The sequence below is a fragment of the Danio aesculapii genome, chromosome 4 (assembly GCF_903798145.1).
Source record: "Danio aesculapii chromosome 4, fDanAes4.1, whole genome shotgun sequence".
Taxonomy (NCBI): domain Eukaryota; kingdom Metazoa; phylum Chordata; class Actinopteri; order Cypriniformes; family Danionidae; genus Danio; species Danio aesculapii.
In genome coordinates, this window is record NC_079438.1 from 29,136,268 (window position 1) to 29,152,119 (window position 15,852).

At 37.3% G+C, this 15,852-nt stretch overlaps 1 protein-coding gene and 1 non-coding gene across 2 annotated transcripts; both read left to right on the plus strand.

Annotated features, from left to right (window-relative positions):
- The first annotated feature begins 331 nt into the window (after nucleotides 1-331).
- On the plus strand, nucleotides 332-403 carry trnap-agg (transfer RNA proline (anticodon AGG)). Its single transcript has one exon. It is a non-coding gene; the product is annotated as a tRNA-Pro (tRNA).
- A 2,134-nt stretch (nucleotides 404-2,537) lies between these two features.
- Nucleotides 2,538-7,504, plus strand: LOC130222453 (gastrula zinc finger protein XlCGF8.2DB-like). The gene is made up of 3 exons (XM_056455022.1): nucleotides 2,538-2,622; nucleotides 5,614-6,133; nucleotides 6,283-7,504. The coding sequence occupies exons 1-3, from the start codon at nucleotides 2,538-2,540 to the stop codon at nucleotides 6,770-6,772; spliced, it is 1,095 nt and encodes a 364-aa protein (XP_056310997.1). The 3' UTR covers nucleotides 6,773-7,504.
- The last annotated feature ends 8,348 nt before the right edge of the window (nucleotides 7,505-15,852 follow it).

The following is a 15,852-nucleotide window of genomic DNA, read 5'->3' on the forward strand; positions in this document are numbered from 1 at the left end:
CAAAACAGCTTCTCTGAGGAGTTTTCCTTTGTCATGTCTTTTTGACCTAAGGGTTTGAACCTAGCTTTTTAAAGGTCACAGTGGATTGTCTTGCACAGCCAACTTAAAAGGAACTGCATCAAAGACAACCCAGTTGGTACCGTAAACCCACAATCCCCAGCTTCGAAGGCTGGTGCCGTATCCATTACTCCACTGGGTTGTTTTTTACTGCCTGTGAACTGTAATATGCCTCCAGGGAGTTGCTGACACACGTAACAAAAACAACATGAACAAAGAGTAGATTGGATCAGTTTCACAGAATTTTTTGTGGCACTGCAGACTGCTTCTACAGGGCTCGTTGGTCTAGGGGTATGATTCTCACTTAGGGTGTGAGAGGTCCCGGGTTCAAATCCCGGACGAGCCCTATGCCTGTCATAGACAAAGCAGCAGAGCTGTGCTGTCTATGGTGTTTCTATGTTAATTGTAGCAGCTTTTGCTGTGACGTTAGTTAATGAACATATAGTGGACTTCTGATCTAAATCAGTCTAACATGTACACTTATTCAGACAAAAAAAGGAGCGGTAATGATTCGGTTCTTAGATTTGTTTATGGATCTCAAACAACCCACCAGCTTTATATGTAAGCACCGTTTTAATGACATGCAAACACATCTCAAGAAGGTTTTCACAGCTACCGTGTTTCATCCACCAAACATTGCTAACATATTGAAGTGAGACCTTCAAAGACAACCCAGATGGGACTTGGACCCACAATCCCAAGCCCCGGAGGCTGATGGCTTATCCATTAGGCCACTGGGTCATTTCGCCAATCATTTGTCATGGATCTTTTGTATGCCTTCAACAAGATGCCAACGCATGGAAAACTGCACTTTAGGATCTCGATGCCAGTTTGCATTCCATCAAATAAGATGTGTATATGGCCACACTGGGCGAAGTATAGGTATATTCGGGCACAGAATCTGGGTCAGAAGTATGCCCTATGAGCATGCTCTGTGGGTATTAAGTAATTAACAAAATAGTTAGGTCTCACTAATACTAAGTTGAGTCCAGGCACAAAATGTGCCTATAGGGTCCCAATAAAGCACTCATACAAAGAAGTGTGGTTATGAACATGCATGGCCATTGTGGCTTTAACACAAAACAAAACTAGTTCACTTCTACTATGTAGCAAAAGTAGCACAATATTACTTCAACTGCATAATTACATATTTTGAACGCATAAAGTCAGTAATAAATGAAGCTATCTAAAAATTTAAAGACAACATGGACTATTTTTCAAAGGTTCGGGACGACTGCTTTATTTTATAAAGATGCAGATATAAAAGTAACCTTGTAAATAATTATTCCTTTTTAATGTGTTAACCTTTCCAGTTGAATATGTTAAAATATAATTTATTCCAATGATGTGAAAGCTGCATTTGAGGCATTTGTGTCCTACATGAAATCACTCTAATGATTTGGTGCTTTAAAACATTTTTATTTTTATTAACCCAAAACTACTCATGCATAGTGACTGTTATTTTATGTTTTGTGTTACAATGTGAACGTCATCAATGTCACACACACACACACACACACACACACACACACACACACACACAGATATATATATATATATATATATATATATATATATATATATATATATATATAATGTGTAAATGTGTAAATTGAAAAGAATCACTTATGGATTCAAGCAGTCAGGCAGGAACTGGAACAAAATATTGATTACTTGTGTGAAGACTTGTGTGAAGGCTTTTGTGCTTATGTAAACATATTCAAGGGCATGGACAGATGGGTAGCATTTTGATTATCTGCAGTGGGCCGCTCTGGCTGAATTGTAATTTTTGTGTGAACTATCCCTTTATATGCTTCTGTAAGTAAAGGTAAAGTTAAATATTATATTACAGATAGTCATGACTAAAAGTAAGTGGCAAAAAAGCTTTAAAAAAGACTTTTATTTTGGCGTGGCGCTGTGACGTCATAAGGCTGCGCCGCTCCTCCACTGTGATTCCATGCTTTGATTCAACTGAAGAAAGGTTTGTTTTAAAACTTTTACACATATATAAACTGATTGATTAAAGTTTCAGGTTTTTTCATCCTTTGCTAAATTATGTACCTGTTGTTAAAAATAATATTTTAACCCTTTATACAACGTAGTATTATTTTACTCACAGTAATGAGGGCTATTGTTTGAACAGAAATGTATGTAATAAGTGTTTTAATGAAGGTTTAGTTTATTAAATAGTATAATGTCATTCCATTCTAAGTATACATATAAGAAATGGAGTACTGGTTTTAATCAGCTCATTTGTGGCTATTGTTTCTTGCTTGAAATTACCTGATTTATTTTTGTTCATTACTCTCATATAAAGAAACTGTTGAAGCAAGTGTTGAAGAGAAGTTATTTTGTTTCTGTTCATTAATTTATTCATTAAATTTTTTTTTTTATTGTTTTGTTAATTTTAAACAGGATAAAGTGTCCAATTGCAGAGAAAATCTCCTGCTGAAGCGACTGATCTCCACCCTGTTATAAAGATGGCGTTTATTAAAGAGGAGAGTGAAGATGTGAAGATTGAACAAACATTCAGAGTCAAACATGAAGATCTGCAGGAACAAACAGGTTAATTTTTATTCTCAAAGACCAACTCAGTCATTTGATCCTCATTCAGATATATTTTAATAAGAAGAATACTAAATTAAATCCATCTTGCAGCCCTGAGTGTGCTGACTAGTTCTCCTAAATGCACATAAGCACTCATTGAAAGACAGGAATGAGTTTCTTTCGTCACTTGTTCTCATGTCTTTTGTCATTCTTTTATGTATTATTAGTGTCCCATTTTCTCTACCTTCTTAAGGTTATTGCTTTTCTTATCCTTCTACTGTTTGTAAAGCATCCTTGAGCACTGGCGCTATATAAAATAAATAAAAACAATAAATTAAAAAAGTTTAACTGAGCTGACAATATTTGACCTACAATATTCTCATAGAAGATATCTGCTATTACAGTGATGGTGTTGGCTTAGTACTTTCCATTTGCATATGTCACGTTGATCACAATTCCCTTTTTTATCAACTTCTTTATGGGTTTAAACTTGTTTCTAGTAGTTGTTACTAGTTCTCACAGATAGTACCTGAGTTAGAATGACATCATTATTATAATAACTAATTACCAGGGCTATTGTGTTTAAACAGGGTTTCTGCGGGGTCTTAAAATGTCTTAAATTTCAAAATCTAAATTTTTGGCCTTAAAGTCTTTTAACTTTTATTTTTTTTCATTGATTTTTTTTTTCAAAGAAAGTTTGTGTTTGGAAAAGTGTTTGGATACAAGTAAAGCTTGTTTTTACACAATATTTAAAATCTTTTGCTAAGAAATATCTAAAATATTGTAATTTTTTATTATTCATGTATTATTGTGTTATTAAATGTGTTAAATCATAATATTTTTTTTGATAGGGCAAATAAAAACCTTTCCATCTGGGGCATTTGAAAAATTCCCTTTATGAGTCTAAAATTTCATTCATAATTGTCTTGAAAATGTCATAAAAGTCTTGCATTTTACTTGGTGAAACCTGAAGAAACCTGGGTTAAAGTATGTCAGAAAATGTGGAGGCCCCCAATTTTAAATATGCTGAATGAAATGGACACTAAAGTAATTAATTGTTATAAAACATTGTACAGTATTCTAAACTATATGATGTTGCTGTGGGGCGACATGAAACAAAACAAACAAATTATAGTGGAACAATAACGTTTAGCATTGCACTGACTACAACTGGCCAACAAACTAGTCTTAAAATGACTTTTGCTGCTTAAGAAATGGATTACAGCATGCTGATGATATGCAAACATTTGAGTGTAAAGTTCATCAGTATTGACCATATTCTTCACGTACCAGCAGGCGCCGCCATTGGAATCTTTTGAAATTTTTTTTTTTTAAGAATTAATTTTTGGATCGTAAATACAGTGTTATGCTGCTTAGGCATGAGACGTTAACAGTTTATAAGGTATACCACAGTTTGGAAAAGTCAAGCTTTTAAAACCTTGTGTATCTAAGGTTTTGTTTTTAAGTTTTTTTAGGACAGTATCTCCAGCAGAAATAATATCTAAAAAATGCAGTTTTAAATAGTAAAGAAATCTATGTTTCTGAAACAAATGAAGATAGCAGAAGTCAATGATTCATTTGAATGATTTAACCTGATCACCATGCCTAATGCTGCTTGATGTTGCAAAGTCAAATTTTCACATTTTTTTATTTTTCTTTGTATGTATAGTCATGAACACACTTGTTTGTAGAGCAAGTAGTGCGACTGTTTTCTGCCGTTTATAACTCCTGGTCATTTCTCCAATTGTCAACTGAATTGGAAAGTGCTAAAACAATAGCAAATGAGATCAGGTCACTATGACATGTTTGAGAATTGTCGCTGTTTGTCATTGTACTCTGGTTATTCTGAGATCTGATGCTGAGTATTCTTACGGATTTTCACACTTCAAATGTTTAACCCTGGGTCATTCTAACCCTCGATAAACAGAATCCTGGGTTATCTGTAATCACATTCCACAATGCTCGTGCTATACCATTAACAGACAGTCCACATTTCCAAACCCCAGGTTAATATTATTTGTATATTTACGTTGTCACTGTCCCTCATTGGACAAACAGCAGGTCACCTTTTTAAATGGCATTTCTGCATCTTATCAGGTATATAAAATGTCATCACGTAGGTCTTCAGCTAAGCCTCAGGACATGCACAAAGGCAAGAAAACAAAGACAAAAGTACAAATGAATGAAAACAAGTAGCAAAGTATGTCATCTTGCCATCTCCTCATCACTCCAGTTTACAGCAAACATGGTATTAAGCATTTACATAAGTTAATTCATTCATTTTCCTTTGGCTTAATCCATATATTCATCAGGTGTCGCCATAGCGGAATGAACCACCAACTTATCCAGCATTTGTTTTAAATAGCGGATGCCCTTTCAGGTGGAACCCAGTACTGAGAAACATTTGCACAAGTTATATACAATAATGCAAAAATCACAAATAAAAGCGTGAATTATGCGTACCTAATATGAACGTGCAGGATTTGTCTATATCAGGTCTTCCAAGAAAGTGAAAAATGTTTAAATCCAGTGGTAGATACACATGAGGGAACACAACATAAGTAATCTAGAGCGAGTGCATTTGATCATTTTCAATTAAAGCCACAGGCACAAAAAGAGCTTAGTTTTCCTCTGACCCCCAAAATTAAATATTCTGCAAGGTATATGATCTGATTTTGAGCTGAAACCTCAGACACATTCTGGGAACACCAAAGACTTACTTTACATCTTGTAAAAAAAGGTTCATAATAGGAACCCTTTAAAGGGATAGTTCATGCAGAAATGAAGATTTCCTGACCATTTACTCTCCCTCATGTGGTTTTAAACCTTTGAGTTTCTTGATTCTGTTGAATGCAAAAGAAGATATTGTGAAAAAACGCTGGCTTCCTTTGTGTTCCAGAAGAAAGGAAATATTTAAAACCACAAGACGGAGAGTAAATGATGAGGTCATTTTATGCTTGTCGCTTTGTGCCTTCATACTAAAGTTCACTTTTTTGTTGTTTGTTTAAGACCTGATGGTGCTGAAAGAAGAAACTCGTCAACGGAATGAAACGGAAGAGAAACAGCAAGACATAACGACTGATGAAAAACCCACACTGACTACAAATACTTCACATGGAAGACATCTGAAATCCAAATCTGAGTGTAATTTCAGCTGTAAACAGAGTAGAAAGAGTTTCAGTCAAAAGCCAAACCTTGATGTTCACATGAGAGTTCACACTAGGGAGAACCCTTACAGCTGCGAACAGTGTGGAAAGAGTTTTCCTAAAATCCATGGCTTTAAAGCCCACATGAGAATTCACACTGGAGAGAGGCCGTACACATGCCAACAGTGTGGAAAAAGCTTCTGTCATGCAAGAAACTTGGCAGTGCACAGGAGAATTCACACTGGGGAGAAGCCTTACTCTTGCCCTCAGTGTGGAAAGAGTTTTAATCAAAATAACAACCTTGAAGTCCACATGAGAACACACAATGAACAAAGAATATTTACTTGCACACAGTGTGGGAAAAGTTTTGCTAAAAAAAAAACGTTGACGTCCACATGAGGATTCACACTGGAGAGAAACCTTACACATGCACAGAGTGTGGTAAACATTTTACATATAAATCCACATTCAATAACCACAAGAGAACTCACACAGGAGAGAAACCTTACAGATGTACAGAGTGTGATAAAAGTTTCCTAAATAAAACCACACTTAATAAACACATGAGGATTCACACTGGAGAGAAACCTTACAGATGCACAGAGTGTGGTAAAGGTTTCAGATGTAAAAGCACACTCAATCACCACAAGAGAACTCACACCGGAGAGAAGCTGTTTGCATGTGCTGAGTGTGGAAAGAGCTTCACAACCAAACCTAGCCTCATAAATCACATGAATGGTCACACTGGAACCCTAGTGTTCACATGTGATCAGTGTGGAAAGAGTCTCAAACGCAAAGATGCCATTAAGCGACACATGAAGACTCACTCAGTAGAGCGTTTTAGATGCAGTGAGTGTGGAAAGGACTTTAAACATAAAAGAAGCCTCAGCACTCACATGAAGATTCACAATGGAGAGCAGAGTCCTCAACATTTAGGCCTTGTCCACACAAACACAGGTATATTCAAAACGGAACCTTTTTCATGTAGTTTGGCTGTTCATTCACATGAAGTTCATTTATAAACTACTTTTGAGAGGATCACATGCTTATGATTGTCCACGGCTGGTCCTGCATTAGCTAACACATGATTCACCAATCAGATGAATCCTGACTCACTATAAATAACCAGAGTGTCTTACTTCAGTTATCTTCATCTTGAAGAATCCCTCTCCCACCCCTACCCTTCCTCCTTTCTAGATTGGTGCCAAATTGGTTGCCCATAGTCGAGCTCTTAGAAGCCATATATCTTCCTTTAGCCATCTCTATATCTGTCATTAGAACAGAAACAAGTCTGGGGGTTTCATCAAGATCTACCAGAGCTCAAACTTCCCTCTCTCCCTGCTAACGGAAGGAAGTCCAGGGCTTGAGGATCTTATGAGCTTAGGGCTCTCTCCCGGGACAGCATACCAAACAAGTGTGAACTCTTGAATACATATCAAGTTACTGGAAATGAAACCCTTTGAACACCTGAAGATGTAAACTCAATAACTGAAGAGGGGTGAAGATTTTGACAACTGTTTTGTACTGTAGATCAGGGCTCACAGCCCAGTACCGGGTTGTGAGAGTTGCTACCGGGCTTCAAGAATGCAAAATAACTCTATATGTTGACAGACTGTGTGGCTTGTTTCACATGCAAACACCTACAGGAACTCAAGAATTGTGACCCAACCAAAGCAGTTGGGTAATCTCTTACTTGAAGATCACTGATGAGAAACTGCACTATTGTCTTCAATAAAGTTTTCTCCCCATAAGAACTTTGGTCAGCTTGCTTACTTTATGTATTAGAGTCATTTATATATTGGTGAGCCACCCAAGAACAGTTTAGTCAAGTACAGCAAAATCTAACAATGTGTTTCAACTTATTATGAACCAATAACCATATTTGTGCACACTTGCAAATTCTTTATTAATTTACCAATCAAATGGTCAGCTCTGAAAAGAGAATTAGAAAGATTAGAGAGGAGAAAATGTTTGTGGAGATGCAGGGAACACTGTCCTACACCCTTACATTGTGTTTTTAATTATTCACATTGTTTGATTGTCTTGTTGGCGAATGAAAGTCCGGCTAAACTCATGCAGTGTGAACTCGCCATAAGGCAATGACAGTGACCGACTGATGCAGACGCTCTAAAGCTCTGTTCAGACTACACAATGCCATTTGCCAGTTACGAAAGATCAGATTTGTGTCAGATTATGAGATTTTGACTTGATCTAATCCTGATGTGTTGTGGGTAACAAATGAAGACTCAAACACGACACATTTATTTTAATTGACTAATTTGAAAAAAGAAACAAGTTTTCTTCATGAAGACAATTAAACTTTTCTGTAGACAACTGGTTGGCTTTAAAGATACGTTCATGTGAAAACTCCCACATTCCTACAAATAAATAAATGTATGGGAAACTCAGTGTCGCTATTGTGAATGACAACATGAGTGATTTGTTAGCTTACATGCTAATACCAGTACTACAAAAACCTACATTTATGAATGAAGAATTTTGCAAAGCATAAAGGTTGTTAACCAGGTAATGCTGTGTACAATGTTCTTTAGTTACACCATATTTAATTTGTTTATAGCAAAAAGCTTTTACATGTATTGACATGAGACATTCTGCCATGTTCATGAGTATATGCAATTGTAGAAAATATGTTCAGTGGTTTCAATATCACTCTCACAACATTGACAATTGACAAGAGTTATCCTCAGTATCACATTTTAATCTCAGGAATTCTTTTGATGGATACACATCATTAATCATTTTAAACTGAAGCTCTTTAATTTTGGGGAGAATTAGATAATAAATGTAACTTGTTCTTATTTTTTATAATTCCTATGAATTCACCCTCTACTGCACGGCTTAACCATATGGCAACATGATACTTATGTTCATTTCTCTGCCACTGTTTCTCTAAGACCAACATTTTTTTGTTGTTGTTGGAAAGAGAAGACCTTAAAGTAGCCAATGATGTGCTTTGGTTAAGTCACATGACATGCAGTGTTTTTCTCTAGCACGATTTCTGACAGACTGACGTTTATTGTGAGTAGTTGCTAAATGCAAATGTAAACGTTAATAAAAACAGGATCAAATTATAAAAAAATCATAAACATCACCTCCAGTAGGTTATGATGACATAATCACAACTAAATTTTTTTTAAATCAAATTAGTTTTTTTGTAAATCAATCAAATGTATGTGTTACCAAATGGCAACACTGCAATAGTGGAACATGCAATATTGCAATGGGTTAGCTAGCTAGTAAGGTCAGCTGTGAACTTTTAAGTTGTAACAATAACAACATGAATGCTAGTAATATAATGTTGATTAGTTGTGTGTTAATAGCATTTGCATTATGGATAAAATCTAGTTTTAAATGGCAATACTACTTTTGAATAGATATGAATACAGGGAACAGTGTATTAGCGAGCACCACCATGTTCTATGGTATGTGAAAGAAGAAAAGGGCTCTTCCTGCAGATAAAAATGAGGATGAGATGGGTTTTAGTGACCATGAGAATGATGCAGACTGGACATCTGATAGAGACAGTTCAGGTAAGTTAGCTCAGATGCAGATAAGACAGGCGTGGTATAGTATATAGTATAATATATAAACATTGTTAGCTAGTAGCTACTGTACATTATTCTGATGCATCTGGAAATACTAGACTTGTTATTTATTTGTTATAGTATTTACTGGACATTGTATGTTGTATATATGGTAATACAATAATATGTTTGTTTTTAATAATATTCAATTCAATATAAAAAAAATTTTCCAATTTTTTTTTTTTTTACAGCACTTCAAGTTAAGGCATTTTAAGAAAATATTTTTTTTTACAAATTTATCATAATGCATGCGGTAGAGGGTTAAAATCTTTAAAAATAAAATGACGTCTGAGCTGATTAGGATGAAGCCTTTGAATAAGAATACTTCTTAAAAACTTATTACATTTTGTGTCTAAAACATTAAGTGGCCAAAAACAGATGAAGAGAAAACTACAGAATAGTGTGAAAGAATACCTCTGATCAATACTATGATGTTTTTAGGAATAGCATTAATTATTGAGTAAAACACTTTAGGGTGAGAAGCAAAACCATGTTTGAAGCAGAAGTTATTGTTACTCTCATCCCGAAGGCATCAAAATCTGAAGCATGGTCAAGCACCTTGCTCATCAGTATGAGGACGAGGTGCCCCTTGACGACACTAAAAGCCTCGTATAGATGTTAATGCATCTTTTAAAACCTGGTTTACGCCTATTATCACAGTTTTCTTATTTAAAAAGATGTAATTTTTGTTTTGTTCATAAAAAGCAAACTGTAAGCAAGAATAATCCGCTCAAAGTGTCCTCTGTTCAACATCATTCAACGAAGAGTTTAACATCACACAGCTATTGGTCAAACTGCATCACTGTTGAGTTCACTGAGTTCAACTGTGCTCTATGAGGCGTGCAGCAATAAGTGGTAGGTTAATGCTGCATAATGTATTTTTTTATTGGAGGTTAGTTGGTGTTGATAAATGTTATCATTTACTTCATATTTAATTAGTGAAAGTAATTATATATACATATAATAACGAGCCATGGTCAACATGGGCTCAAACAAACCTTGTCGTCGTCGTCATGATGAACAGTCACAAAGCCAAGAAGAAGAGCAGATTTACTTTGTGCCCCGTAGTTTTTTACGAGCCAGTCTGAGGCGCGAGCGGTTTCGCTATTTTGCTTGCATTTGCCGCACATCTTTATCTGAAATAACAAACTTCTTGAGCTGATGATAATAACCTGCACTTGATTATTGACGTGCTTTTGAAACCCGATCCTGCCAGATACTGACAAACGCAAGAGTGAAGCGCGAAAAAACAAAGGAGAAGCCAGAAAAAAGGAGCACATTATTTTTTCAGCAAACGTGAACAAAATGCCTTGTTTAACTGTTATTGTTATTATCAACTTTTAGACTAATATGAAAGAATGATGGAATTGTTCTCTAACAGAGGCTGCATGTGCTGCTGAAGATTACAGACACAGATAAGAGGCTTGCACTGACTGTAGGCTATATTTTCTGTTGTTTTTGAACCTAAATATGGACGAAATGTCTGCTGTGTGTTGTTCTTCTGTAGTTGGTAACATATCGGAGACTGTAAGGGGCTGTATGTGTTTATATATGTTCATTTATTCATTTATTTAATATAATTACAGACGTTACAGTTGGCTGTTTCGCACTGTCATTGATCTGCAGGTATAATCAACTCATGTTCATTGAAAAGTTAGTAATAAACATTTCTACACAAGTATTTGTGTGTATGAAGCATCTGTTTTGTAAGAAGCGCTTCTCATATGATATGTGAGCGACCTGGACAGCTTTATTGTAGACATTTCCTCCAGCGAGAATGAGGTCGACTGAAACTTTCTGTCGTCCACCACACCCACCAAAAGGGTACCCTTGGTAGTGGAAACGCAAGCTTGATAAAGGTGACCCATACCGACCCGAACCGTACTGTACCGTACCAGTCAGTGGAAACGAGCCAATATATGTATATCTGGTTGGCCTATTGTTGTTTTGACCTGTTGATGGGACTTTCTCCACTAGCCCTCCAGTGAGTAAAGCATGTTGGAAACCGTAAGATGGAATGGATTATTAAGCTTAAATGAGTGTATTTTTCTCTTAAGGACAGTTGTGGCTGCTGGAAATTAACTTGATTGGGCACGGCCAGTTTATGGTGTACAATGTATAGCTAATTCCAAAGGTAAGTCTTCCGTGTTAGATTATATGTAGAAAAAACAAGAATAGAGTTGTAAGGAGTTGTAGTTTAGCAGAGTCTGCTAGCTGCTGCTTTGCTGTAGCTTGAGTGGCATCTGGCCTTATTCAGAAGTGGTATTTCCATGTGTGCGTGTACCGGAATTCGGCGCCTCGAATTCCACATCATCAGGGGCCAATTCATGTACGCTGTCTTTGTATGATTTACACAAGTCCTCAAACTACCTGTGCATGTTGCCATCTGTAACCATCGTTAGTCTCGTGTGTTCATTACTTTGTGATACTGAGTGATGTGATTTTTGTATAAAGTGTTATTATTTCATTTTTTATTCTTTTCTTTTGTGTGTGCTGTTATTATTATTTTTTTATGAGAAGTTGTTGTTGTTTTATTGTAAAAATGACGTGACATCACTTGCTTACTGGTATTGCCAAGTCTGAACCAATGGTTTGGTGTGCATTTGATATTTTGAATTGTGTGGTTGGTGGTATATACAATTCAGGGGCTGATCTAGGGGTGGGGCCACAGGGGCACTGGCCCCCTTTTAAATCGGTATGGCCGCTGTTGTGCCCCTCTCCTCTAAGTCATTGCTGATTCGTATCAAAGCTCAGACATAACGATGCGCTTTAATTCATGACGATCGTTGGCGACACCTGTTACTTTAGCTATTTTTCTTGTATGATGAATGTTTTCATCCCTGCATATCAACTGGTTTGTTCTAAAACAGGGAGTAAAATTGATGCAGTTGGTGTTGCTTGCCGTATGTGTCAAGAAATCTAAGGAACCCAATTGCAAGAAATAACAGGATGATTTATTGGAATTAAACAGAGCTCAACAGCAGATATGATGTTCGCTAGTTAGTCTTGCCTTTTCCCATAATTTAGCACCGATAAAGGAAGCATTGGTGGCTGCAGTTCCGGATGACCATTACTGTAGACCAGGGGTGGGCAAACTCGGTCCTGGAAGGCCGGTGTCCTGCACAGTTTAGCTCCAACACTACTCAAACACACCTGAACATGCTAATCAGTGTCTTCAAGATCATTAGAAATCTATAAGCAGGTGTGTTTGATTAGAGTTGGAGCTAAACTGTGCAGGACACCGGCCCTCCAGGACCGAGTTTGCCCACCCCTGCTGTAGACTGTAGAATAGACTGCTATGACCCCAAAAGGAGGAATTTCATGAATAAACCTCTGGTTTGTGTAGGTGCTCCATCCTGGGCATACCATTACTGTGCATGTCAAAAACAAACAGTGAAACAGAAGCATTGAATATGTTGTTTTATTATAATAACAATCAAAAACACTGAATATTAAAAAAACATAGATGTCATCCTGTGCAATGCTTTATAGGTGTTTGTATGTGTCAAATATATTTTGACATTTTCTTGCAGGCTATATGTTATTCCAATGAAGGATAACTTTTTAAAAGTTTTGCATACCTGTGCTTTTCTTGACACTTGAATGTCTTCTCATAAACCTCCCAGCTGTCAATGGATAATTGCAGCTCAGAGAAGTCATGGCATCTTAAAGACAATAGAAATTAATTATTAATATTTGAAGTAACATTTCCATTGGTATTATGACAAACCCAAAATTGTTGGTTTAAAAATGCTTTTAATGACTGACACAACACCAACATTCCAGGAAGGCTTTGGGGTTTGAGGAGAAGGACATTTGGGTGCATCACACACAAACATTCTTTCCGTAGCATGAATGTAGTCAAGGCGACACACAACAAAGTCATCTTCTGTTCCAAAAGCATCCCATCGATCCTTTCCTTCAAATCTCTCCATTCCCTTTAGCCATAAGAGCTTCCCCTGAGACCACTGGCCTGCCAAGAACTTCTGATGAACCTCAAGCAATGTATCTATCTACTTGTCTTTTTTTTTTTTTTCCTCAACTTCATAAAGAATGAGTGGTCTGTCCCTGAAAGTTAGATGCATGATGTACAACAGATTATCAATGGTACATGTGTCGGTCAGTGTCAAAGACCATGGAGGAGATGCAAAAGATTCTTCCTTGACTGTCACTTCTTGAGTCTTTGAGGGATTGTAGTATTTAGATTTTTTTTTCTGTGTCTTTCTTCTCGATTTCTCCTCCTGACTCAGTGTTTGGTCAATTTCTATTTCTTTGTCCTCAGTAGTATTTTTTCGGGTTGCAGTTATCTGAATACCACTCAGGCGACCAGCGATGAATTCATGCATTACCTGTATGAAATCTCCTGGCCGCCTGTGTAGTTTATTTTTCAAGACTATTGTTTTTGTTGTCCTGAACCAATTATCGGTTGCTGCGTTGGTGTCATGAGTCTGGCCAAGGTGTTTCAACCTGATGCTTGTCCAAAGGGATAATGTGCCTGTGTATGTCCTAAGCACATTAATTAAAAGTGGGCAGTGGTGGGGATTTGAGGGAGCTACAACGGTTTTATGTTTCAAATGTTTTCTCCTATAACTTTAATATCCCCAATGCTTTTGAATCCCACACACACCTTGGGTGAAAACAATCTTTACAATGTTCACACTGAGCATATGGTTCCAAGGTGTTTGGTAGCTTGCAGACACAATATAGCTGTTCATAGGAAACTAATATGCACTAAAGGACAGGTAACTAATGTGTGTGTGTGTGTGTGTGTGTGTGTGTGTGTGTGTGTGTGTGTGTGTGTGTGTATATATAAGTCAAAATTATTAGCCCCCATGTTTAGTTTTTCCACAATTTCTGTTTAACGGAGAGAAGATTTTTTTCAACACATTTCTAAACATAATTTTAATGACTCATTTCTAATAACTGATTTATTTTCTCTTTGCCATGATGACAGTAAATAATATTTGACTCATTATTTTTCAAGACACTTCTATACAGCTTAAAGTGCCATTTAAAGGCTTAATTAGGTTAACTAGGCAGGGGTGCGTTTCCCAAACAACAACTCGCGGTTGAACTATCATAGTACGATGCATTGTTGTAATGTAATGAGGAGTGTTTCCCAAAACCCCTAGTTTCTCTGTCGCAGATCCATCACTTGAACCATGTTAGTTATAACGTAAAATGCCCATAATGACGCTCTAAACGGGGTGGACTTCTTTATAGAAGAACCCCATCATTTCTTTGTGCAAACTATATTGTTTTACACAAGCATTTAAAATAAAATCCAATGTTAGTTTTAGTAAAAACATGCACTCGTTTTCCATATGAACTGAAATATATGTAAATGGCACATATAGGGCCTGTGTTTGCTTTACTAATATTATAAAAAATATGACATATCCTATTCTAAAACATAAAAGGTTTTGCTAAGGTTTTGCTAGGTGGTTGTTATGGTGTTGCTAGGTGGTTTGCTAGGCGGTTGCTAAGGTGTTGCTAGGTGGTTGCTGGGCACTTGCTAAGGTATTGCTAGGTGGTTGCTAGGCGGTTGCTTAGATGGTGGCTAAGTGGTTGGTAAGGTGTTGCTAGGTGAATGCTAAGGTGTTGCTAGGCGGTTGCTAAGGTGGTTGCTATGTGGCTGCTAAGGTGTTGCTAAGATGTTGCTAGGCGGTTGCTAAGGTGTTGCTAGGCAGTTGCTAAGGTGTCGCTAGTTGGTTGCTAAGGTGTCGCTAGGCAGTTGCTAAGGTGTCGCTAGGTGGTTGCTAAGGGGTTGCTAGATGGTTGCTAAGGCATTGCTAGGTTGTTGCTATGTAGTCATCCTGACATGCTTGCTTGGCCGGAGCATTCTCCTAAGAGCCACACCGCAGCACCATAACGTGGAAGCTAGTGTTTCACAGCTTGCCCAACTCCAGCAGTATGCCTCATTGGTGCAGTACGCAGCGCGTCAGTCTCATAATCTAAAGGTTGTCAGTTTGAGCCTCACATGGGGCAAGGTGGTCCCTTTTGGCACACGGGAGCATTTTAGGTCACCGGGCAGCATTCTTTCTTCCCTTGCATGCGGTTCAAGGTTCCCCTTTGCAAAAAAGGCTACTACTCCTCTGGAGGGCAGGCGGCTTGACGTTCCAAAAACATCTCTTGAGTCTGAAGCAATGATGGTAAGATGCTCCCATTCCTGTCACGTTATCGTTTGACGTGGATCCGTCACATGTCATGACTTAACATTGTACGAGGATTTGACGAAAAGCCTTGAGAATCCCATTGCCTTAAAAATCAACGGTATCCCAGGACATTCCACTACATGGCATTCCAAGACAATTCTTTTGATCCCCTTTCAGTGCACTTGTATTAAAGCTCGCGTCAAATTTTTTGTTCACATGCTTTTCCGAGTTGCTGTGGACAATGCCTTGATGTTGGGCAAACATCTCAAAACTTGCAGTCTAAAGTGCCCATTAAGGCTGCCAGAGATTTAAAGACTAGGTTTGTCAAAAGTGGGATTTAAA

Excerpts from the sequence above, each read along its gene's own strand:
- LOC130222453 (XM_056455022.1), top strand. The coding sequence starts at position 2,538 with ATGGCGTTTATTAAAGAGGAGAGTGAAGATGTGAAGATTGAACAAACA. Across the intron at positions 2,623-5,613 it reads AGATCTGCAGGAACAAACAG|ACCTGATGGTGCTGAAAGAA; the intron begins GTTAATTTTTAT and ends TGTTTGTTTAAG. Across the intron at positions 6,134-6,282 it reads AGTTTTGCTAAAAAAAAAAC|TTTCCTAAATAAAACCACAC; the intron begins GTTGACGTCCAC and ends GTGTGATAAAAG.